Source organism: Amblyomma americanum, chromosome 3 (assembly GCF_052857255.1).
Source record: "Amblyomma americanum isolate KBUSLIRL-KWMA chromosome 3, ASM5285725v1, whole genome shotgun sequence".
Lineage (NCBI taxonomy): Eukaryota > Metazoa > Arthropoda > Arachnida > Ixodida > Ixodidae > Amblyomma > Amblyomma americanum.
This window is the reverse complement of record NC_135499.1, coordinates 120,893,695-120,918,812: the sequence shown is the minus strand read 5'-3', so window position 1 is coordinate 120,918,812 and position 25,118 is coordinate 120,893,695. Positions and strand designations below refer to the sequence as shown.

Genomic DNA, 25,118 nt, shown 5'->3' with positions numbered 1-25,118 from the left:
GGTCTGGGCTGCGGAGCAAAGCCTCCCAGGATTCTATAGTGCGTGAGCTATCATATTTAGCCGGGCACGTCCACACCATGTGGACCAAATTTGCTGGCTGATCGCAAAATTTGCACTTTGACCTGAATACTGTAGGATGCCACTTGCTGTAGAGTACTGGGTTGGGAAAAACCCCTGTCTGTAATTTCCTCCTAAGAACCTCCTCTTTTTTATTGAGCGTTTTGTCCGCTCCCGGATATATCTGACGATTTCGTCTGTAGTATTGTGTGATTTCCTGGTATGCGCGCATATCCTCTGTGCTGTTTGTACTTCCAGAGATTTGGGAGGTCCCAGGGGTCGACCGGTAAGTGAGACCTCGGGCGACCGAATGAGCCTCCTCGTTCCCTTTAAGTCCTTGGTGAGCTGGTGCCCAAACGAGCAGAACCAGTTCTCTGGGTCCTCCTTCCCTGCTTAATATACGGATGGCAGTCTCCGTCACCCTCCCCGATTCGTAATTTCTCACAGCGTTTTTTGAATCGCTAATGACCACCTTGACCCCTCCTTGGGGGCGCTATTTCTATAAAGCCTTTGTGCCTCAGTATATGGTAATAGAAACGAAGGTAACATGTGTCCCATAGAGAAAGTGCTGTCCGCTCGACAATTCTGTGGGATATCCGACGACCGCTATAACGACGAAACTGCTGTTACGAGGCATCTAAATGACCTGTGTGTAAAAGAATGTGTGCGTTATGCTCTTAAATTTAGAGAGTAATATCTGACATGACTACGTGTTGCAGTTTATTCGACAATGCGTGCATTTAAGACATCTACAGAGGATCTGTCGTGCTGTGTTTGCATTCCTTTTACACGTAAGTGTTGGAATGCTGAAACCCAATATGAATCCTAAGCTTTTTCCACGCTTTCTAAGGTTTTCTGAGTGGGTCATTTTTGGAGATGGTGTTACGTGAAACTTAGTACCAATATGAATTATTATTTCATCACGTTTAAGTGCTTCACTTTAGCAATTAGGGCCTGAGGGTTGCGGTGCGCGGTTTCTGGACACATTGCCGCTCTACGGTTTGCAAGGCACCGTGCGGCGTTTGCTCGACAGATGATGGCAAGTCCTTCGCTACTAGGCTAATACCTACTGACATTTTGAAACACACTTATCTTTCCTAATGTCTCAGTGCATGATACCTTTTGTTTAAGCACTGTGGCAGCGTGCAAGCCACGTCCACATGTTTTAATGAAACTGCGAACCAAGGTGGCGCAGATTTTACATTGAATTGAAGGTCAAGGAAGGGGGGAGAAAGGGGGAGGGCCGTTCTTTTCGCGCATTGCATTTCATAATATTTTTTTAAGTGAGAAAATTGCAATGGGACTCCAATGTGGTTTTTCCAAGATACGTTTCTTCTTTAATCAAAACGACACAATGTGTCAATGGCACAATGCCGTACGTGGTCACATAATAGGTTCAGCCACGTAAAATTCCCTGTATACATGAGTGATCAAAATTTGTAAAAAAGTTGTATTTGTTACACTACAGGAAGTGTGCTAAATGTGAGAATCCTTGGCGCGACAAACAATAATCTGCAGGTATAATAATACAATAAGATTTTATGCAGGTGAGGTCTGGTTATGCAGTTATCACAATATGCCATCTCTCAAACTGTCATGTTTGTGCCCAGAAAACATGGGCAGAAAAGAGGAAGTTAACGCGAGAAACTTTCAGCAGCTTATTTGGGTCAACAGAAAACGCAAATAACTGATTCAAAGAGCCTGGCGCTTTGTACAACTTCGCAAAGTATGTTTTTTAGTGTCAACGCACACTTCTTAGAAAAAATTATTTATTGGAAAATCACAGGTGCTAACTATCTAATTGCCTAGGGCTCCAGAAGCGGAGGATCGAAAACAAAGTGCTCAAAGCTCTGGATAAGTCTTTGAATGTATTTGCGCGAGGAGGTTTTCAGTTGCTCCAAGTCTTGTTCGCGTAGCGTAAGCTCTGGAATGCCATTGGTGAGTGGTTCCAAGGAACGTCGTCCAGGCGGCAGTTCGGTCAACGTGACGGGCGCCGTGAAGGCCATCCGGTAGGTGATAATCTGGAACTGGTTGTTTGTTCTGTAATAAATCAGAGCAATGTAATGCAGATGGGCATTGAGACAAGGAACTAACCGAACTTAACACGGCAGCATATAGGGGCCTATATTTTTGGCATCATCGCACTATATCCGCATGCATTACCGGTGATTCTGCATCCATATGCATTCCTTGCTGCGTAGCCGTTACAAGCACTCTTTGCGATCACCTTCTTGAAGAAAATATTTGAGACCAGAAGTTTGATATACATGCCATGCTTTCCTCAGAGTGACATGAAACCTGAGCGAGGCATTTCGATGCGAATAGCAAATCCATAATACACCACCCATCTTCACACGACACAAACTGAAAAGGAGAATTGCCTGCATGTCAAGAAAAGCCTAGATATATGCTAAACAAGCCATGCTTAATAAAATAACTAAAACACACTAAAATTCTCACTTCAAAAAAGTTTATGCATATCACGCCAGCAAAATTCACCGGGATAAAACTCGAATAACGCGTCAAGAGCAGCCTAACTATTCTACTTCCACTCAGCCAGGAGCTTAGCGTCACTTTCAAAACCGGCATTCTAAGCAACCTGCTCTGCGCTTTGGCGCGCATTCCAGAATCAAACTTCTTTGGTTTGTTTTGAAACTTTTTCTCTACTAGAATCCTAGTGATCAAATACGATTGCCTATGCTTTCCACCACAACTTAGTAAAACATGCCAAGACAAAAAAAGATGAACGGGCACATTAAGCACGTGTTATTCTATGAGCATTCGCCTTTTCTCTTCACTGAATTTTTGCCATAGGTCACTGTTGTTGTCATGCTCTCGCTTCCAGTGTAGCTTTTGAAATGCTTCGTGAAACTAATTACGCGCGTTCCTGGAGGCACTTTCGATACGCTCCACAATATAAACACTAGCGGCCGTGCTATATGTCTAAAACCTTGCGTACTCCGTCACGTCCAAGGCCACTTCTACAGCAGGAACACGCACGTCGAAGACTGCATTTCGCACGTGATGGTGGTCCTCAACAATTGCCGTAGCTTTAATAGTGAGGTCTTCGAATCCCAGGTCCATGCGAATAGCCGCGCCGCACTCTCCGAGCATCACGGCGCAGTCGCCGGTCCTGTGGACACTGGACAGGCCCGTCAAGTTGCCTCCGGACACAACCACCCGACCGAAGGAAAAGGTGAACTCTTCGAGGTCACGCGGAAGCGGCGTCGGGTCGTAGCTTGTAGACAGGACGAGTGTCCGAAGACAGCTATCGAACACTCCTCGATCGCGCTCAACCTCAGCGCTGCGAGGTTCCCGTTGCCTTTCCGGTAACCGCCTCCTTGGCGTCGAGTCCTCATCAGTACCACCACCACTGCTGCGGCCTGGATGCTGCCCCCGTATTAGGGCCAAGTAGCTGGAGGCGCTGCCAAGAGCCTTTCTCCAGGCTCGGGTGAGCTGCGACTCTGACGAGAGAGGAATTGTAAACTGCTCTTGTTTTTTTTTGCTTTCGTTACAGTTAGCACTGTTTAACATGGTCTACTGCGCCGCTGGTGAAAGAAATACCAACCTTAAATTATAAATAGTAGTTATTACTACAAGAACGCTTTGATAACTGGCGGTGCTACCAAGGAAAGGAATGAAAATAAAGGAAAACGCCGTTGTGCAGTGCTTGGGCACGTAAACCTTTGGAGTTAATTTGACATGTTTACGGCAAAAAAAAAATATTACGCCACACCTCTTCTGCGGAACGTAGAACGTAGATAGGCAGCATTGAGAATGCACCGCATGAATCTAGCGTTTTGATGCTGCCACGCTTGATGTCCATTAATTACGAAGTATAAATTTAACTTCGGATATAAATGCACCAGAAAGTGCTTGTACTAAAAGCAGCCTAGAAAAAAGAACAAGTGAACCAGTCAAATGACGATAGACAGATAATGAAAAAGAATTTTTTTAAGAACAGAAGACAGCAGTGGCAGGCAGTTTTACTCCCAGCTGGTGCTTTAATCGAGCAGCGTCCCCGTGGTCTTCGTTACCGTCATTACACTAGCAAAGCCCACGTGCCCTAGAGCTACCCCAGAGACCTGCACTTACTTCTACATCAGCTGATCAGAGGAAATGTATTGTTGCAATTTTTTACCGCGCCAATACACACGGTTTTTTTCCATGCAGTGTGTGACATATCTGTCCGTGGTATTTCATTGACCGGATAAATTTTTTTCTTATCTGCGTAGTGCGTGCCGGGTTTAAATCTACTGATGCATAAAATAGGTAACAGACTTGCGCCTTTGATCTCGAGTGTTTTAAATAGTATTTTCTTATTTGCTTCTTTCCACTTGCGATCCACGATTATTACAGATAACCATTAATTTAAACATATGTCATCCACACAGGTACAAGCCAATAAAACATGTCTTATAATTTATCTAGCGCCCTTTGTGGAAAACAAAGTTGGTCAAATGCTTTTGTATCTTACCCCTAATACTAAATTGGTAGTTATCGATGTCCATAAATCCTGAAGCAGACTGCTCTGGCTGAAATGTGTTCACTAACATAAGGACTCTTCTGTGCGCTGTACGTACATAATTTTTCTAGGCCTTTATTACCACGTCCAAGTTTCCTGAGTGCCGAGAAGACTGCACCTGTAGTGACTTTAAAATGAGTTGAATAAAGTCTGAAGCTATTTTGCTCATGACAAGGTCTGTGGGTCCACTGCTATTGTTATCCTTCAACTCAATCTTATCTGCAACATCGTGGCGTATACCTTCTGCGAATATATCATTTTCCTCGTTGCTGGCGGCGTAAACTTTGACTGCCTTGAGAGTCTGGACAGCCATGTTGCGAGCTCTCGAGCTAGCAGCTGGCCGACCTTCCTCTCGATGTAAGGTCTTAGGTAGTCGATAACGTAGTCGTAGACGCCTCCGCTGAAAGTGACATTGTTAAGATGCAGACGAATTCTCGACATTCGTAGGCCGTATACCTCCAGTCGGAGATGGTTTGGTGAAGGCCTGTAATGAAAACCAGCAGTAATTTTAAATTATTCTTATATTTTGAACATTTCTAAAATAATGCACTCCTTTTGTAAGATTCCACTGCTCTAGTTCGACCTAACAAGTTGAAATATTCTGCAATGCAGAATACATGCACGGAAGAGGGCGTAGGAAAACGAACAGAAGAAATGAATCAATTATCACTTTCACAAAAGGTGGCGGGATGCTTGGACCGCGTGGTAGTTTGTTTAAACAGGCGCCTATTGTTACGTCTGGTGACGGGTTGTTTCATAAATGGCTGCATAAGCGAACACGTCGCCTCACTAAAATCGTCCCGTGCCACCACAAGAAGTGCAAACAAAAAGGGTGAGGCAAAAAATTGCAGTGCCCCTTTCTGGCATGAAAGTTAAATTGTTTGTCATGAAACGTTGTTTCTCAACAATGCGCCAGGGAAATCATATCCCTGTGCCCCAAACACAACCTGATCTGCCTCTCTATTATCTTGCTGATTGTTGAAGTAGAAATTTAACGGGCCCAGCACCGCGTCAGCCATGCACCTCTTACCCGTCCTGATTGTGCAGGGTGCTTTCCTCTGTGGCGTCGCTTGCTGGCCGGCCATCTACCGCGAGGCTGGTCATGAAGAATCGCTACCACCTGTCTTGGTTCACTGCCGTCTTCGCTGTTTTTGGACGACACCGACACTTTCACCTGGCAACATCCATCGTCTACAAAGGCCCAAGTCACAGCCAGCCAGGAATATAAGAGCGACAGAGCTGCCAGTGCATTTGGGCTTCACACCGCGCGTCAGCCATGCACCGCTTACCCATCCTGATTGTGAAGGTTAGTTACCGCGACAGTGCTACTGGTCCCACCAGCGGAGTACTGTCTACTAGCGGTGTCGTGCTCCACAGAGTTCCACGACAAAGTTAAGGGCTTCCTATTGTCAGTGTCGCGATGTTGGTCCTTTGCCATTGTCTTGTTGATTTTATTTGCCGGTGACGTTGAGTAAAACCCAGGTCCTTCCCCTGAGGACCTGCTTTCCTCGGTTTTAGAAGCAGTGCAGAGGCTCTAGTTTGGTCAAGCAGAATTACTGAACGAGCTTAAGAGCGTTAAAGAGAAACAAGATGCTACAGATGTGACGATTAAACAGCTTTCCGACAGAGTTACAACACTGGAGGCCAAAGTAGAATCGCTTAGCCAACCTGACGCCAGCACTCGTGATCCCGGTCTGTATAGCATTACTGAAATTAAAAAAAAAAACTGGCTAAAAAACTGGTTCAAGTTACAGAAAGGTGTACTGAGGTTTAAAACAGGCTGCGTCGGTCCAATCTGCTGTTCTTTGGGTTCACGGACGATGATAATGAAAACTGGGTTGATTCGGAATAGAAAATAATTACCTTCTGCTACGAAAAGCTAGGAATTACGGTCAAAAACTCCCAGTTCGAAGGTGTACATAGGTAGGGAAAGTTCGCTGTCGACAAGCACAGGCCCATTATCGCGGAATTAACTTTTTAAAAGATAAACAGCGGATTATTTTTCGGCGTATAAACTGAAAGGTTCGAAGCATTCAGTTCGAGAGGATTTTTCTTTACCAACCAGGGAAGCACGGCAAAAGCTACTTGAGTTCGCCAAGCTCCAAGGTAAGAAAGGCAAACTGGTCGTTGATAAACTGCGCATTGACAAAAAAACTTAGGTATATAATAGAGCGATAAGGTATGTCATCCTATCAACCAGATAGCTCAGCAGCGGTTATCCCACAAAGGCTCTGTCAAGGTCATGTGGCCCCAGTCCACGGTTATCGTTATCGTTTACTAATATCCGAAGCCTGCTGCCTAAGCGTGACGATGTGTGTTCTTTTTTAAATGATACTGACAGTGATATTGTTGCACTAGCAGAAACTTGGTTGCACCCAGACGAAACGGATAACGAAAATTTTCCGAGTAGAGATAACTATAACATATATCGCTATGATCGCTCCAGTAAAAGATGTGGTGGTACCCTTATCGCCATCAAAAGAGCATTAAATTCCTCCACATTAATACCGACTCTTGAAATAGTCTGGGCTGCTTATACAATAGCATCGGTGAAGGTACTGGTTGGTGTCTGCTACCGTCCCCCTCATTCGGACCATTCATTCGTTACTAAACTCCATTACTTCAGCTATTCAAAAATGTCCAGCTCAACTCATTTACCTGGTTGGTGACTTCAACTTTCCTCACATTGATTTTGTCACATTTGTCATCATCGTGCGCGCCTCAATAGGGCTTGCCAACATTATGTTAGACTCTAATTTCTTTCAGGTGATTAACGAACGCACTCGCGGTTCAAACATTTTAGATTTAGCTTTCTGCAATGCGCTTGAATCGATTAACGAAGTCTTACTCCTTGACGGTTTTAGTGATCATAAGCTCATTCATCTACAACTTAATGTCCCATTAGCATTTCAAGGTCTTCCATCCAGGAAAATTCGCGATTACAATAGAGCCAATTATAAAGATATGAATGTTGCTCTTAATGATTTTTTTATCCAAACGTTCTTTCCGTTATTTTGCGGACAGGTCTGTCGAACAGAACTGGGTGCTTTATAAGAAAATGATGTTTAATCTAGTTTATAAATATGTTCTCTTTGTTTCTATTTCAAAAGATAATACTAATCTATGGTTCAATAGATCTCTCCGTCGCCATCGAAACAAAAAAAAAGCGCTTGTACAGAAAAGGTAAGTTGGTATTTACATCGGATGCTTGGGGAAAATACAACGACTGTCTGAAATCTTACTGTTCGACCCTTCGGGCGTCAAACAACAAATACTTTTTTCATGACTTACCCACCCTCATAAAATCTAATCCCAAAAAGTTTTGGCGTGTGATATCTCCCGACAGTAGTACCAACCAATTTCCATTGTGCAATGGCGATCACGTACCGCTTTCGGAGACTTAATGTCCCCAAGCATTTAACAGATTTTTTGCATCAGAGTTCACACGGGAAGATCATTCCAACATACGCATTGTTCCTGATCATGATTACCAATATACGGCCCCTAATACCATTGCTGCGGAAGGGATCCCTCGTCTCATTGCGAATCATAGGGTTTTCTCACCTGGCGGTGTTGAAATCATTAATTGTAAAATATTGAAAAACACTGTATCGATCTCCAGCAAAATTATCTGCCTCATCTATCAGCAGTCATTATCATCTAGTTTGCTTCCTACAGATTGAAAAATTGCTAAGATCGTTCAGTGGTCAAAAGCGGAGACAGAAATGCACTGGAAAACTACCGCCCCATTTCGCTAACCTGCATTTGCTGTAAATTACTCGAGCACATTATCGCTTCCTACATTTACTGCTACCTGGAACTAAATCCTTTCTTTTTTCCTAATCAGCATGGTTTCCGGAAAGGTTTTTCTCGCGACACCCAACTGTTAGAATTTACGACTGACTTGCATTTCAACATAGACGCTAACCTACAAACTGACTGTATCTTTTTAGATCTTGCCAAAGAGTTCGACCGCGTTGCCCATTCCCGCTTGTTCTCAAAATTGTCTGCTCTGTGCCTAGATTCTTTAACACTGTCATGGCTTCGTAACTTTCTTTTCGCGAGCAGTTCACTACAGTTAACACTTTCACCTCCCCACTCTGTGATGTAGCATCTGGCGTACCTCACGGCAGTGTTCTTAGCCCAATATTGTTTCTAATATGCATTAAACCCGCCGCGGTGGCTCAGTGGTTAGGGCGCTCGACTACTGATCCGGAGTTCCCGGGTTCGAACCCGACCGCGGCGGCTGCGTTTTTATGGAGGAAAAACGCTAAGGCGCCCGCGTGCTGTGCGATGTCAGCGCACGTTAAAGATCCCCAGGTGGTCGAAATTATTCCGGAGCCCTCCACTACAGCACCTATTTCTTCCTTTCTTTCACTCCCTCCTTTATCCCTTCCCTTACGGCGTGGTTCAGGTGTCCGCTGATATGTGAGACAGATACTGCGCTATTTCCTTTCCCCAAAAACCAATTAATAATTATTATTATTATGCATTAACGACTTACCCACAGACATATCTTCTTCCATGCGACTCTTTGCTGACGTCTGCATCATTTACCGCCCCATTCAATCTACAGATGATCACCTAGCTCTCCAATCTGACCGGAACCTCATTTAAAATTGGCGTAATAAATGGCAAATGATGCCAAACTCAACTAAATGCAAGATTATCTCTTTCACCCGCAAGCGTTCCAATTCTAATTTCTCGTACTCCATGGATGGTACTGTGGTGTCTCGGGCACCATCTTAGAAGCATTTAGGCATTCACCTCACTGATAATCTTTCATGTGCCAATCACATTCAATCCATATACGCCAAAGCGTCAAGATCACTTGGGTACCGGCATCACTAAGATCAAACTTCACTAAGATCAGCATCAGCATCACTAAGATCAAACTTGATATCTTCCTCGGACCGTTAGATATTTGTTGATACATCGCTCTTTTATGCTTACTTCATAAATATCGTCAAAGCACCAGTCCATCTTTCATGTCCCTTGATGAGCTTTCATGCATTTCAGGCCGCCTACATAATCAGTACAAACGCATATACGGAAGAACCCAAGCCTTTATTTCATCTGCACTTCCACGTGCCATTGTTCTTTGGAATGATCTCGACAGTATCGCACCTATCTGATACCACCAACCATTCTAAGACCAGCTGCACAAATATTTTCTTTAACGACAAGGTGTCTTGTTATAGGTTGTTCTGCCCCATAAGTTTGTTTTCTCCTCGTTGCTAATGTATTATGCTTTGGTTTCTAGTGCAGTTTCAACAATTTGTATTTTTATTATGGCTACTGCTTTTTCCTTAGATGTGTATTGGGCACACACGATGCCTTCTTGCTACTTTGTATGTACTTTTTTGTTGCCAGTGGCGATGTATGTCTTATCGTTATGATTTGTCCTGTATAACTATAATCTTTTTAACTTTTCTGCCTTGTTCTGCGTGTTGTATTTAACAAATAGTTGCTATCGTACTTAATTCGTTATTTTTACCCCTTACTCAATGCCCTTCTGGGCCCTGTAAGATATTTTGAGTAAATAAATAAATATATTGTAAGGGAAGACTTCAAGGGAGACGTTTATTCCAGCCGGCTGACAAAGACGTGCTCCAGTGAACACCACAAAGCGATGACGATGGGAATGTACAGAGCATGAAAAGAGGATGAAGTCGCAGCCAGAGAGGCGACGACGACGAAAGCGCATAAAGTGCTCACAATATAAATAACCAATAACGAAATTAATAAATGCCAATGCTTGTTCAACCTGATCCGTCAAAGTGTACGATGCACTCCGGCCTTCTTCGAGCGGTGAAGGAAAGTGATTCAATTCGGCTTAAGTGCAGAGGGAAAGTAATCGTTCATAAAAGCAATAACACTTCGTGCGCATACTGAGCTCGAAGTGCATGACGTTGCGTTCTGTCTGAAATCATCACGAATCCGAAGAAGTCCCCGTGCAACAGCTATAACACGGAACGCTTGCCTGTGTTTGCGGACATCGTGTGCCGCACATAGTGGAATTTAGGTGACATAAAAGAACGAAGGAGAACTTTGAGAGAGAGCCCATGTAATACTAGGTGGTCTATAGTGTTAGCGCTGACGGATCTGCGCATTCTGTACACTTACGTGTCATGAATTTCTAAATCAACCGCATCGGACCATGCATAATCTTGCATGCTGCATGATATCAAGACTGACCCAATAAGTGTGTTACAAACGTGCACGCTTTTGTGTTGAAAGGAAGCCATAAAAATAATGCGTGACGTTTAGGCTTTAAGAGCGGCGTCGCATAGTGTGCCCAGTGGTGTTGATCTAACGGAACTGTTGTCACTCTTTCTAGGATACTATTGGAGCGAGTTCCGCGAATTGATAAAATTCCGGAAAAAATTCTTCCGTAAGCATTTTGTGATTTCATACAGATAGAACTGAGATATATAAGCTCTCCGCTGCCGCAGACGTACAACACAACTGCGCTGCAAAGAAGATAAAGTGCATTGTCTGCAATGGACTGCATGAGTTATCGTTTCATCCAGAAAATGCAGATTGGTTGAAAAAAAGCAATGAAAACAAGACATTGGGAAAGAAACTTCAACAATGAAGAGTAGGTGACTGACAACAAAGCAAACCTTACGCACAGACAAAATACACTCACTCTTCGGCTGTGAAGGAAGCCCGGAATTGGGCGACGTGCGCAACCACGCCCAATTTGTGCCGCAGGAACGACGAGTTGAATCCAGCATCATAACGAACGCTGATAGGCCCTCCTTGAACGTGCAGGCTGAGCTGGCTGCCGGAATTGTCAACATTGAGAAAAGCATGACCGCGCCTTTGGATTGTGTTCAGGCCGCACAGCGTGCCATCGGAAAAGCCTATGCTAAAGCCGTATTGTTCCGGTTCGCTATTCAGGAAGTCGGGTAGCGTGATTTCAACAAATCTGTCGGAACGCAGCACTTTTCTCAGTCCTTTGTCAAACAAGGAGTCAAGCGGGGTGCAGGATTCTGAAAGGAAGCGAATGAGAAGCACTATCAAAGGCGCTATAAGGTATTACACTTTCGTCTGTTTTTTTCGCAGTAAGCATTTTGATGCAGGCATTTTTTTAAACGGGATTCGGGTAATTGGAATTAAGCTAAATATTTTTAAAAGGCCGCTAAAAGGTGCAGTATAGATAGTAATTGTAGAGTGAGAAAGTGAGAAAGTAATGCTAGAAACTTAAATGCCGAAGGAAATTTGGAGATAAATTCCGTTTTGCTTTCAGCAATACGGACGTTATGTATATCACGGAGTATAAAAGTCAAGCCTTCTTATAACGAACGTGACGGTCACAGGCAATCTGTTCGTTGTATTCGGAGTCGGAAGTAAGTGTATTTTCTATATCTTTGACAAAAATACAGTCTGAATTATTTTCGCACATTTCTTTGAAAAGTTTATTATGCATGTCTGTCTCTTCAAATACAGCCCGATCAAGTCGCCTTCCAAGCACTCAAGCGTCATCATGTGCTCCTTGCCAAGGCGTTTCCTGCCTACAAGTGACGTGATTTAACTAACTGTGGTTGAAGTGTTGGCGTTAACTGGCGGTAGGCTGACGTCCTCGCGGAGCCGTCACTAGGGCCAGCTGCTCCTAGTGTGGTGGCCTATAGTGACACATGCCACCCACCCTTATCCTGCACCTGTACGCCTGCTCAGTAGAGCACATAAGGTCTCCACTTCCTGCACATCTGCAGTCATGCATCGTCATCACCGATTATCGCCAAAATCGTTGCGCTGCCACAACGAAGCTAGTGCAAAGCACTTGCGCGCAGCATGTGTAGTCTCATGTGTGCAGCGTATAATGAAGGAGGGGGGGGGGGGGGCTGCGCAAGCGAAGCACGCCTCGTAACCGCGTTAATTAGCAAGGCATATTTTTTACTGCATTGAAATCTCTCAAATGGCTGTCATTGTTGATGCCCATCCATGTGTAGTAGTTACACCTTCAACGCTGCCTTCACCCCGCTTCTCCTTCGACTTTGCCCGCTTTGTCGAGCCGTCCCACTCGCAACCACGCACTGATTAATCTTGCAGCCCTCCGGCGCGCTGTGTCTGCAGTTAACTGCAATTTTAGTGTCCCCTTTTTTGCTGTTTTTTACGGGCGGCAACGTTCAGTTTCAAATTCAAATTCTTTATTTATCCATGAAAGCACAGTAAAAGTGTGTCCAACACTGTGAGGATGAGGTCTAGGGTGAAGACGTTCAATTTATCCGCGCTGGTGGGAGACATGAGCAATTTGACCGTGGGGATGAGTTTAGGGCGCCTCGTTCACAATAATCGAGTGATGACGCCAAGTGTTTTTGTTGTACTTGAGACGCTGTGCCATTGCTGTAATACATACTTTGACGATAGCACCGGCATCGCTTGCAGAATATCCGGCCGTTATAAGTACTCTTGGCGGTAGTTCTCAAAATATGCTTGGAGCATCAACTATACAAAATCTATAGTTTCATAATTCTGCTACGGTGAGAGAGCAGGCGGAGAGGCGTTATATATATATACGGTGTCTCACCACAGAGTTTACACAAGGTAGATAAATAGGATTTTTTATTTAGAAGAGCGCTTTTTTTGGCAAAGTATTGTCAGCTGTGTACTACATCAGAATAAAGCAAAGACGTGCTAACTAGAAAACTGGTTAAGTAATATTAAACAGATAACTTTTAAAATATTGCTGTGAGGTTCCTTAGAGGCTAATTATTATCGATGGCAGTTTTTAGAATTTCGAAAACTAGGATACCCTCGATGCTGTAGCCCAACAAAATTTGACTACGTCGCGACAAAATATATGCACTGTCCGGAAGCTTGCAAGCAAAGCATTACAGTGAGCTACACGCCACTTTATAATTAAAAAGCCAACTGTAGTAGGTAAAAAGCTAATTATTCAATACTAGTTAACCAGGCTGCTACTTAGCACGTCTTAGCTCTATTGTGATGTGCTACACCGCTGAAAATGCTGTGCCGGAAAAAGTGGTCTTCTAACTCGGAAAGAGTATTTTTAAATATTGTGTAAACTCTTAGATGGAACACTCTGTATATGAATGCGGTTGTGTATTTTTAAAATATGTTTCTTGGTGAAACATACATTTATAAACTGCTGTCTCCCGACTTCTATCCTGTAAGCGAGTATTGTTTTTTAGTCGACAGTACAAAGTGAACATTGGACTGAATAATAATAACACGCCGCCGTGTTCAATTTCTGCTGTTACGTTTAGGAACTGAAATAGAAATGTTTGCTGCCTTTATATAATAGGTAAAATTAAATTTTACTTATATACATAGGAAACTCTTAAGAAGGTAACCCGTCAGAAGACTTGGACTGCCGAAGTGTGGTCAATATGATTTTGTCCGCGACGGTATGCCACTTCGTTTTAAAGTAGAAACTCTCAGAAAAATAAAGCTTCGATAACACGTAAGATACATCGTACAAAAAGATAAGTACTTTACCCTCTGGTAGCAAACTTAGTGGTTCGCTTCTCTGCAGGAAGTAAAGAAATGCCACTCTTTTGGAACCATGCCCAAATACGAGCAAGTTCTGCCTCCCGCATTGCTTGAGGAATGAGTAATTTCTCGATAGCTCTAGTTCATGGCTTGAGTTAACAATGTCTTTCTTTTCCTTTCATTAAAGTTTTAACATTGCCTACTAATTTACCTGAAAGACGTCCCTTTTTAGTGTTATTACAACTTTTCCGCCCCGCCTAAAGCGCTTACTTCTGAGACGTGGTGATACAGCGATGAAAATGACTAATTTAATAATAATAATCTTTTTATCGTAAAGGTTTCCATAGTAACAGGTATAGCCGGCAGGTAATGAAATCAATTAAGCCTTTTCTAAATATTAATTTATGTTGTATATAAGCCACAAGGAGTGGCTAATACACTTTGCTGTCAACTCTGTTTGGGTGGCTGCATTTCCTAGCATTTAAACAAATTTCTCCCCCAATTAGGGCTTTCAGAGAAGGTCGAGTGGTTTATTATGTTTTGAATCCTTCCGACCCAAGATAATTTAAGCTTATAGGCTCAGAAATGGTCATCTGCTCTTAGGCACGCCTGAAAACCTCGCACCGTCGCAAAGTAAGTGCGAAAACACGAAGAATGAGTTTTAACGCGCAGAGATAATAACTAAGAAATTACTCACCGCTCCTTGTTTCCATTAACTGAAAGAGCAGAATCAACAGTAATCCAAAGAACATTTTCTTGCTTTCAGCATAGCTTAATAGTAATTACGTATAAAGCACGTTACGACGCTAAGTCAGCTCAAGCGTGATGCCCTCAGCGAAACTCCGCTACAGACTGGCTCTAGTCGCCGGGCTAATCTGAACTTGTTTGAGCAGGGCGATGATAACGAATCAAGCGCATGCGGCCTTAAGTTCTTCGAAGATTACGCGAAGGCGGCGTTGAATAACACACGGATGCCGTGTCTCCAGTTACACGTGTTTTCAAGGGGCCGAGAAATTCGCGACGTGAAAACGAAATGCTTGGGGAAAAATGTAACCAATACCAGAAGACAATTTGGAAACGTAAAACACGTCACCAGGAATGTTTGGTTTGGTTTATAGGGGTTTAACGTTCAAAGCGACTCAGGCTATGAGGGACGCCGTAATGAAGTGCTCTGGAAATTTCGACCACCTGGGGTTCTTTGACGTGCACTGACATCGCACAGCAGACGGGCCTCTAGAATTTCACCTCCATCGAAATTCGACAGCCGCCTCCGGGATCGAACCCGCGTCTTTCGGGCCAGCAGCCGAGCGCCGTAACCACTCAGCCCCTGCGGCGGCTATCACCAGGAATGTATTGCATAGCGTGGTGGTCTACTAAAAAGATGCGGTTGAGAGACAGCAAGAAGAAAAAACGCTTCTAATGTATCTCACAATAAACTTGCAGATCTCTGTACTACGAGATGGATAGCAAGAACAGCTATGCGCTGGAAGCAACTTTGTAGGAGTGAATTTATTAGGTTTTCCGAAGGTCGTGCCAACGTGCTGTGTAGGAATACTCTTGTTTAATGCACACCAAGAACGTGTGCGCTTAGAACCACATTGGGAACAAAAACAACGTGATAATACGTACAGGAGGAACGTATGATTATCATCGAGTGAAAAGCTGACAAAAAAAAAAGAAACTACGTAATACTGGAAGGAAACAGCGCGAAAACAGGACTACAGAAAGGAAGAACACAGACACAGCGGTGACTTAAAACTGGGTTTATTTCGTGCGAGAAATCATTAAATACAGAAAGCAAGCACAAGAAAAAAAAACACACTACTCATATCATTTGGTAGTATCTAAGAAAGCTGCTTCTTTCTTTGATAACTGAAGAGACGGTTCGCTCAAGCATTACCTCCTCTGTGGTGGATGATAAAGGCTTCATAGGTCTCCCTTTGTATCTGGCTGCCACACATGCGCAGCACTTCGCACTGCCCGAAATGAGGAAGGCAGCCACGTGTATTCACATGCTTCTTAGTCATGTAGAGATGGAGTCTTAATCTATCGTTAATGCAACGACCGTTCTTCTCGACTACGTAGACCGTAGCATATCAGACCAAATAGTATAGAAGAATAAAATTTTATTATATTGTTGAGGCTTTGGAAGCGACAGTATACGCAATGTGGATGGCCCATAGCTTTGGTCAAGGCTTACTTGTTTGCTTATTTCTTATGTTTGACTAAAATTGCTTGCTCTGGTAAAGCTGTGGATATGAAGTCAGCCACACAAGTCGGAAGGCAGAGAGGTGTTCTTCGATTTTATTACCAGCGTGCAAGAAAACATCGCAGACAGTGAGAAGGATCTAACGGCACACTGCGCCCGCTGTGTCCCGTCTATTTTCTTTGCTGTGTCTTGCGCTGTTATCTTCACGCTAGTGACAATGCCACTTGTTGTTTTGTTGTTGTTTGTCTTACAAAATGGCACATATTTACCAAGCACCAACTTCCCAACTTTCTTTTTTAGAGGATTTATGCTCCTTACGTAGGCAACCCACATTTCTGGTTGTGGGCGCTTCAGGTGATGGCAAAATTTTCATGTTGAGGGTCAACTTCGTGGAAAACCATACATCACGTTGCGCCTGTGATGTCCTTGTTTGAAGTGAGAGATTTGTGCGTGAAGAGAAATATGCTGTTCTGACAACGTAGGACTTTACGTGGGCTACACTTCTTCTGATGTCGCGCAGGATTCCGCCTGCTGGGAATGTCTTGCTGCGGGACAATGACATGGGCCAGTGACTGAGAAACCAAGCAGGACCACGCGCAGTATTCGGGAATCAGTGCCCAGCTATTGACCACGTAAGTTATGTAAGTTTAGTGGAGTTTTGTGGAAGCTTGCATGTCAGCCACCTCGCCATAGGGCATACATAGCTGCATAGCAGCTGGTATCATAACTCGATCGGCATCGAACAGGCAATACCTATGGACAAGCAAATCTACTCGGGGCTCTTTCACTTTTATTGTTCCTAATATTATGTGCACTAAAAAAATCTGGCAGGTGAGTGTTACCTGGGACAGCCGTCCAAAATGTAGCAGCAACCAAGCAGCCCATAGATTCTTATACGCAGTGTTAATTGGTGCAAACCAAATAAAATCGTGTGCTATAAATATACCTACACAAATAATCACGGTAAACATGAAGCCACGATTGTTCAGCAATTAGGTGATGGTAGTCCCTGTTCGCTATGCGCTAACCCTTAGCCATTCGCTTTCAGACGGTAAGTCGACCCTTTCCCAGCTCAGAAACGGACGAGGCTGCAAGCTCGTGGGTGCTGCTTTCGGTGCGGCTAGCAGAATCATATTGCCAAAGTATGCTGCTCTGCAAAGAACTTTGCGTGCAGCCGCTGTTCGAGGAACCATTTAACAGGGCTCTGCGACCTTGCTTTCACGACGCGGGTAGCCTTTCCGCTTATTGGACAAGAACAGAGAAGCCAAGGATAAGATGCCAAGAGATGCACTGCAGTGGCCACGCCTCTACCCTGACGTCCGCGGCTAATGCAACCAGCGGGTTCCTCGCCAGTGTTTCTCCGAACGGAAAAGTAGAGACCCTGGTGGCCGTAGAGCATGTGACGCAATCGTCCCACATTGTTCAGGTGCGCCCTTTTCTTGATGAAGCTGCAATTCATCGTGTAGGTGGCCGTCTACACGAACTACCAGGCACCACTGAGATCAAGCATCCTATCATCCTTCCCTCTCGCCACGACGTAGTAAGGCTTCTCATTCAGGCCACTCATAATCGAATACTGCACTCGGTCATAGAAGCGACTCTGACCGAGATTCGGGAGCGGTTCGTGCTTCTCAGAGGACGGCAGTCACTGAAGAGCGCTTTGGGTTCCTGCCTTCTTTGTCGCCGGCCGCGACTTACTCCAGAAACAGCCCCTGTCGCCCCTCTCCCTCGCGACCGTGTAGCCGAAGCACATCCATTTGAAATAGCGTTGAAGTCTGTGACCCTCTATATCATCGTTCATCAAAACCAGGATTTTCGAAAGCTTAAATCACAGTGTTTTCATGCGGCTCCACACGAGCCATCCTTATGGAGTTGACGTCAAATGTGACTGCCTTCGAGTTCCTTATGACCTTTCGGCGCTTCATTGCGTGACGTGCAATCCACTCCACCATCTCCTCTGACAACGCCCTCACCTTTCATCTCTGCACCCGTGCATTCCGCACTTTTCCCGACGCTCTTGTGCGAGACTTCTGCAGTGAGTGTCCCATCGCATGGAAGTTAACGTTGACCGAGCACCCTGGTGGGGCGGTTGGCGGGAGAGGATGATTCGGCTCACGTAGTGCACACTGAAGTGTAATCTTGGAAGCAGCTCTCTAAATTTCGAAAAGCTATACATTTAGTTGTGCGAGGTAGAAGTCAACATCAACAGCCGGCCATTGATGTCCCTGGTCGGCGACCCAGACGAGCCGGCCCCACTTACTCCGGCTCATTTCTTGCTTCGCATGCGTGCTACATGCCTCCCGCAGCCGTTTTGTGCAGTTGAACCATCATCCACAAGAGCAGGTCCTCAAAGCTGCGCCCTCCATCGACAGGCCATCACCGGCCGTCTATCGACTCGATGGCGGCGTAACTATTTGGCATTTTTGCGCTCCCCCATCAAGCTGCCTCCTGTGCTCCGACTCGGCTCCTGGTGGGGATGTCGTCCTGGTCCACGATCACCACATCCCCGCCAATTTTCGGAAGAGTGCCCGCGAGGCTGCGACGGAGTAGTTCGATCGTGAGCACTGCGGGTTTCCACCGGCAGGAGATAAGACGCCCTGTTCAGTGGCTGTACTTCCTGGAGGCGAACCCATAACCAACGCTATCAGGAGCGGGAGGATGTTTAAGTAAAGATGAAGGCGCCGCCTTGACCTCAGCTAGAGCGCTTGCGAAAGGGCTCGCGGCAGTTGCTTCCATAAGTGGCATAGACCAGACGTTCTTAGTGGCAGTGTTTTTGAAAATCGTACTGTTATCAGCCTTTCGTCCGAAACTTGTACAGTTTCGGGATACTTGAGAGATGCTGGGCACCGGTCTGCACCCCGTAATTCATTGTCGTTTTAGTATACGAAGACTTGAAGTGTTTTGCCTAAACGTGGTGAACTTTGTGCGACTATTGATGCATGTGACGCGGACATTGTTTGCCTTAACAAAACGTGTCTTTCCATGAAAGTTCACAGCTTTGAAATTTTCCTTTGTACCAAGCGCTTTTTGGTTTGGTTTTGGTTTTATGGAGGTTTAACGTCCTAAAGCCACTCAGGCTATGAGAGACGCCGTAGTGAAGGGGTCCGGAAATTTCAACCACCTGGGGTTCTTTAGCGTGCACTGACATCGCACAGCACACGGGCCTCTAGAATTTCGTCTCCATCGGAATTCTACCGCCGAGGCCGGGATCGAACCCGATTGTTTCATACCAGCAGCCAAGCGCCATAACCGCTCATCCACCGCGGCGGCTTGCAAGCACTTTCTCACTTACTGGCGTGACAGGCGTGAATGATTCGGAGGTGGCATATTGATAGCCGTTGCTGACAATTTTTTTTCTTCGCTTGTTCATGTTGCTAACAGATTTCTACTAAGTGTGATGGCTTTTTGCGTATGTGTGCTGATATTAACGCCACAACTTGTCACTGAGTCTACCTGTATTACATCACCTTCCTGCAACTTGCTAGACCTTGTTCTTACAACTTTACCTGATCTTTTTGCTGACATATCTTGTTTTCCAGGCTTGACTGACCATTCTGTGCTTCATTTTCACTGAAAGTCGTGACACTCCACTGAGTAATACTTCCATATTTATCCGTGACTAAAAAAGTGCAAACTTCGAGTCCTTAAATCATCAACTTGCTGCTTCTATTGATGAATATTTGCCCTCATTGCACGACCGATCAATTAACACTAACTGGAATCTTTTTGAGTTTAAAATTGCGTCCTTCACTACCTCTTAAGTGCCCCTGCGAAAAATCACTAACCTAAGCTCACCCTTGCTTAATTATTCATTAAAAGGCTCTCTAACAAGAAAAAACGCCTGTTTCGCTCCACGAAAATTTTTAATCTTCTGCCCGGTGGGATGCATACAACTCCACTGCTTCTGTCTACAGATCAACCCTAAAACAAACTGAGAAGTCATTTTTTAGTCTTACTCTTCCTTCAAAGATAATAAATAGCCTTAAACAATTTTTATATGTTCTGACAAAAATGGATACATCAACCATTGTTCTAAAAACTTCCGGTGACCAATTAATTCCTAATGCAATGTGCGCTAATTTTTTAAACGATGAGTTCACGGCTGCTTTTACTAAAAATATAAATATTTCTGATCCTCATTACCAATCCGGCAACTTCTTTATGAATGTCCCTGTTATTATAGATCCTTTTGGCATCGAAAAAGGGATTGATCAGTTAAGAATACCATCATCTTATGGCTTTGAAAACATCAATTCAATAGAATTAAAAAATACGAAAGTCTATAGAGGCATTATTGTTTCTAATTTATTCCAACAATCTCTCGAATCCGGTTGGGTCCCCAATGACTAAAGACTGGGCAATGTGGTTCCTTTGCAGAAGTCTGAGGACAAATGTTCACCTAAAAACTATCGCCCCATTTCACTTGTTAGCCTCCCGTGTAAGATCATGGAACATGTCATCTACTCACATGTTGCCAATTTTCTTCAGTCAGATTTCTTTTTCAGTGATTGCCAACACGGGTTTCGTAAAATATTTTCTTGCGTGACATAGCTTCTGCGTTTTACGCTAGATGTTCATTTCATTTAGACCGGTGTTCTCTTGCAGACTGCATTCTTGGATTTCTCTTAAGTCTTCAATAAAGTTTCTGACCAATTACTTCGTTTCATTTTGAGTAATGATAATATAGACTCTAAGGTTATAGCATGACTAGCATATTTCCTTACTAATCGTTCTCAATTTGTGATTACAAATAAAACTAACTCTCGTTTCTCTCCAGTTGGTTCTGGCGTTCCCCAGGGTTCAGTTCTAGGGCACTTTTATTCTCATTTGCGCAAATGACTTACTTAATTTTATTGCTACTTCAGTGTGTCTTTTTGCAGATGAATTTACCGTGAGATTAATAGTCAATCTGACGCTGTCACATATATTAAATAGCCTAAATTAAATTTTAAAGGAAAAAGGTGTGAAGAAGACGACGCGAATTAGCCGAAGAATAAAGAAGAGGAAGAAGAAGCATTCGTTGAAGTGGAGAGAGATGATTGATGGAGAAGCATTCGGTGACGTGGAGAGAGATGATTGGTGGAGAAGAGAAGAAGACGACAAGGCTTACGTGGACTAACACCGAGGCTATAAAAGGGCGAGCGAGAGCGAGGCACAGGGGGGAACAGCAGAGAAGCGGAGGCTCCGGCGAGTCAGGGACACTTTGGCTGGAAGAGAGCGACGCCGGCTACTGCTCCGGTGAGCTCGCGTTCTACGACTCCGTATCGTGGACTTCCTGCCGTGCCTGAGCCCGTTCTGGGGAATCAACAGAGGACGCTACCACCTGCTACGGCCAGGGGTGTCTCCAGCGCTGTTGCTACCCACGCCAACAACACCGGCATCACCTCCACGGGCGCTTGGACCTGGAGCTTATGCGACGCCAGCCCGAGCACGTCGAACACCGCCAGCAACGCCAGCCCAAGCACGCCGAACGCCGCCTCGATGCCGCCTACTGGATCCATACAACGCCGCAGCCACACCGAACCAACCGTGAGCATGAACGCCGACCGCTAATAGTAGAACACTAGTAGTAGACGCTAGTAGCAGTGTTCCCGGGTCGTGTGTATTTATAGTCTGTGTTTCGTGTTAGTTTTGTGTTCTAGTGTGTGTGCCAAGTAGGGTGTATTAAATGTGCGTTTGTGTGGGTACACCCGTCGCCTAGTCCATTCTTTCGGTCCGAGTGTTCTCCGGAGAGATCCGTGACAGACGCTTTAACTAATTTTCAGATAGGTGTTACTTTGGCATGTGGAACTCAACGCTAAAATGTGTAAACATGTGCGTGTTTCCCGATTTTATGCAACAAAACTTTGTCTTCTTGCAAATACTTCGATGTGCATATAACTTCTAATATCTGTTGCCAGCTGCATGTTGAATTCATTGCTAACAATGCAAACCGTGTGCTGGGTTTGCCGAAATTTCTGCCTTTCTTCTGGTTCCGTGAAATTACTTAATTATAAAACACTCATTCCACATAAAAATATGCAGCATCTCTGTGGGACCCTGGCCTTGAATCTATATCATCTTTCCTTGAACCTGTTCAAAACAGAGCGTCGCGTTTTATATTTTGCAATTATCAACGTACCTATTGTGTCACTGCTATGAAAAGTACCTTGTCATTGCCAGTGCCTTCATGCCGCAGATTAATTTCTCGCTTGTACTTATTTGATAAGAACTACAGTAACACTTCTGTCCTAAAGAGCCGGCTACTAACTCCCTATACATATGTGGCAGGCCACATTCACCATCGCCATAAAGTAGGCGTTCCTTCATACTATACTAAAATATGTTTTCATTCATTTGTCCCTAGGACTTCTGAGAGTTAGAGCAACCTACCCAGTTTTGTAGCCGACATTACTCACTTTAATACTTTTGAGACTACCCTATGTAATATCGCTATAAATTTTGTTAAGATCCCATTCATTTGTTCTCGCTGTCATTTTTTTTTCGTCTCAAAGTGTTTTTTTCTTCCCTGTTATCGTTACTCTTTTTTTTATTTCCTCCTTTTTTGCCGCCTTACACCAGTTATTGTTCTGCCTGCTGTATCGTATGCTACTAAATGTATGACTCCCTGCTCCTCTTTGTAATGCCTTCGGGCCCAGAGGTTCTATAAGTGAATAAATAAGAGTGAATATCGAGGATGCTCTTTTTGTAACGATGCAAGACAATCGAGAAATTGGCTGTGGATAGTATCGACAGTTTTTGTTAGCTATTCATACTGTCAAAAGACTACCGATACTATTAAAATAGTTCACTAACATTAGCTATATTCGAGCTAGTTAGCACTACCTGCTTAAAATACTCTTATTTTAGATGGTCATACCCAGACTTCTCCTGTTCAAGTTATCGTATTAGATACTTTAAAGCTACAATGGAACAGACGCAAATATAGCAAGTTCGCGAAGTGCGCGCCGTGTGACGTAATATGGTTGTTATCTTTCTTTTTCACTAGAAGCCGTGCCTCGTCGTGCAGCCGTGTTCTATTACGCTCAATGCTATGCGGCGTGCGGGGTACTATCACGATTATTTTCGTGTCTTGAACTCCGCTCGCAGGCCCTTGTGAACTCGTAACCACGGAAATAATTAAGTTTATTCGTTCTGCAAACCTACACAAGAAAAGCAGTGCAAGCCTGCTCTTTATCGTGAGTACGAAAAAACTGCATGTTCCTTTATAACATATCGGCCGATGTCACTACACACGACAGAAACAAAAACAGCGGACAAAATCGGTCATTGGGCCAATTACAATACCTGTAACATACAGGCTGGCAATGCTAGCGATAGAATTAAAAATACAGACATAGACAGAAATAATAAGATAAAAACACCTGCAAGGATATTATGATGGTTGCTGGGGCCGTTGTGGTTGTCATCGGTTTTAAGATCGTGCTTCTGTATTTGCCTGGTTGTTATATAAGAGTGTAATGAATAAATAGGTCTCCGTACGCATCTGCGTTAAAGTGCTGGTAATTATTACAGAATTAGCATTTCTGCCTTTCAAAGCAGGAGGAACTGTCTCCACAGTATAGGAAAGAATTTTTAGAGTTGAACTGGGTGGTCGGTATAATATGCCTACTACCATGCCTGTATGCAGTACGATAGAAGTTATTCAATATTATAGCTTATTCCCATTCGGGGAATTTTGCCGAAGGTTAAGTCCTGTCGAATATATAAAGCAATGCCTCCAACACGCGACTGATTACGTCTTGGTTTAGATAGAAAAGTGTAACCAGAAACCCGAAATGTGTCCACTTTCTCTCAACCAGGTGGTGAAGACGGCAAATGATATCGTAGGAAAACGGATGCTGCCCTGAGATAGCGCATTTCTACGCATGCTTCTGTTGTTGCAGTGAGATGGTGGTACATAGATATGCACGGCTTTGCGCAAAGTTTGGCATTAACTTCAAAGCAAAGTATGCGATTAAACTGGGAAAGCAGTGGAAAGGTTAAGCTAGCAAACCTGACAACGTTGTCAAGGTCTCCATCAATTCTTTATGCAGTATTGCGGTATTTTCAGTATTCCCCATCTGGATCTTAGCTTGTGAAATGCAGGCACACTTTCAGTTCTTATCCCGCTTAGTTTGTATTGTTTTGCCAAGCAAGAACTTGTTCGCCGGATGGATGTGTTCAATAATATAAACAGGTTTATTCTTTCCAAGCCCATGTGAGCATGCATTGAACCTGTTTCGTTTAGCACTATACAATATTAGGTTACGTACTGTTCGGAAAACAAAGAAAGAGAGAGAAAGAAGAAACAGAAAGGAAGGGAGGTAAGTAGACGACGCCCACTATGCTACCCTACACGTGGGAAGCGGAACGGAGGGAGAGGACAGGGACCGAAGAATGAGAGATCAGTTTTTCACGTGGGCACACAGGTCACACACTGAAAGTTTATAACATTCAACTCGGCCCTGAGTTCTTTAAGAAATTCGAAAGCGTCTTCACAGCTGTCCCTTGAGGACCCGGTGAATCATATCAATGTCTTCCACACGAAGCTCTCTTTTCATTCATGTGACATTGTTCGGCGTCATGTTGGGTAAAGACTCTTCCGAAGTGCAGGCACGCTTTTGATTTACAGGTTGTTCCGCCGCGGCTATATTTCTTTAGCGCTGCCATTGGCTTCTTCATGCGTTTTACTTGCAATTCTGAACTCGTTCATGTCTCGGGTATTTTTTAGTGTTGCTCTTTACCTCAGCAAGTTCGCTGCTCGCGCTCAACTCTTCAGTCCTAAGTTCGTGGAGTGTTGAGTTCATGCGTATCTAAATCTTTAAGTTGTTCAATATCAATGGATGACTTCTTGTCATCAGACTTCATGAAATATACTTTCGA

The 25,118-nt window shown here is 44.1% G+C and overlaps 2 protein-coding genes across 3 annotated transcripts in view; one reads left to right on the top strand and one right to left on the bottom strand.

Annotated features, from left to right (window-relative positions):
- LOC144123271 (uncharacterized) overlaps positions 1–25,118 on the top strand; it is an 80,754-nt gene that overhangs the window by 26,364 nt on the left and 29,272 nt on the right. The window lies entirely within an intron of this gene.
- LOC144124853 (uncharacterized) lies at positions 1,795–14,898 on the bottom strand. Of its 2 annotated transcripts, XM_077657762.1 has the most exons (5): positions 14,742–14,898; positions 11,235–11,580; positions 4,823–5,066; positions 3,017–3,521; positions 1,795–2,097 (listed from the first exon to the last, which is right to left on the bottom strand). In XM_077657762.1, the coding sequence occupies exons 3-5, from the start codon at positions 4,893–4,895 to the stop codon at positions 1,863–1,865; spliced, it is 813 nt and encodes a 270-aa protein (XP_077513888.1). In that variant the 5' UTR covers positions 4,896–5,066; positions 11,235–11,580; positions 14,742–14,898; the 3' UTR covers positions 1,795–1,862. The 2 variants fall into 2 exon arrangements, with proteins under 2 accessions (XP_077513888.1, XP_077513889.1); XM_077657763.1 differs by lacking the exons at positions 11,235–11,580; positions 14,742–14,898 and having other exon boundaries at positions 4,823–5,712.

Bases quoted from the DNA above. Each gene is read 5' to 3' on its own strand.
- LOC144124853 (XM_077657762.1), bottom strand. From the start codon at position 4,895: ATGGCTGTCCAGACTCTCAAGGCAGTCAAAGTTTACGCCGCCAGCAAC. The intron at 3,522-4,822 runs GTATACGCCACG...CTCTCTCGTCAG, and splicing joins AAATGATATATTCGCAGAAG to AGTCGCAGCTCACCCGAGCC. The intron at 2,098-3,016 runs GTACGCAAGGTT...GATTTATTACAG, and splicing joins GTGGCCTTGGACGTGACGGA to AACAAACAACCAGTTCCAGA.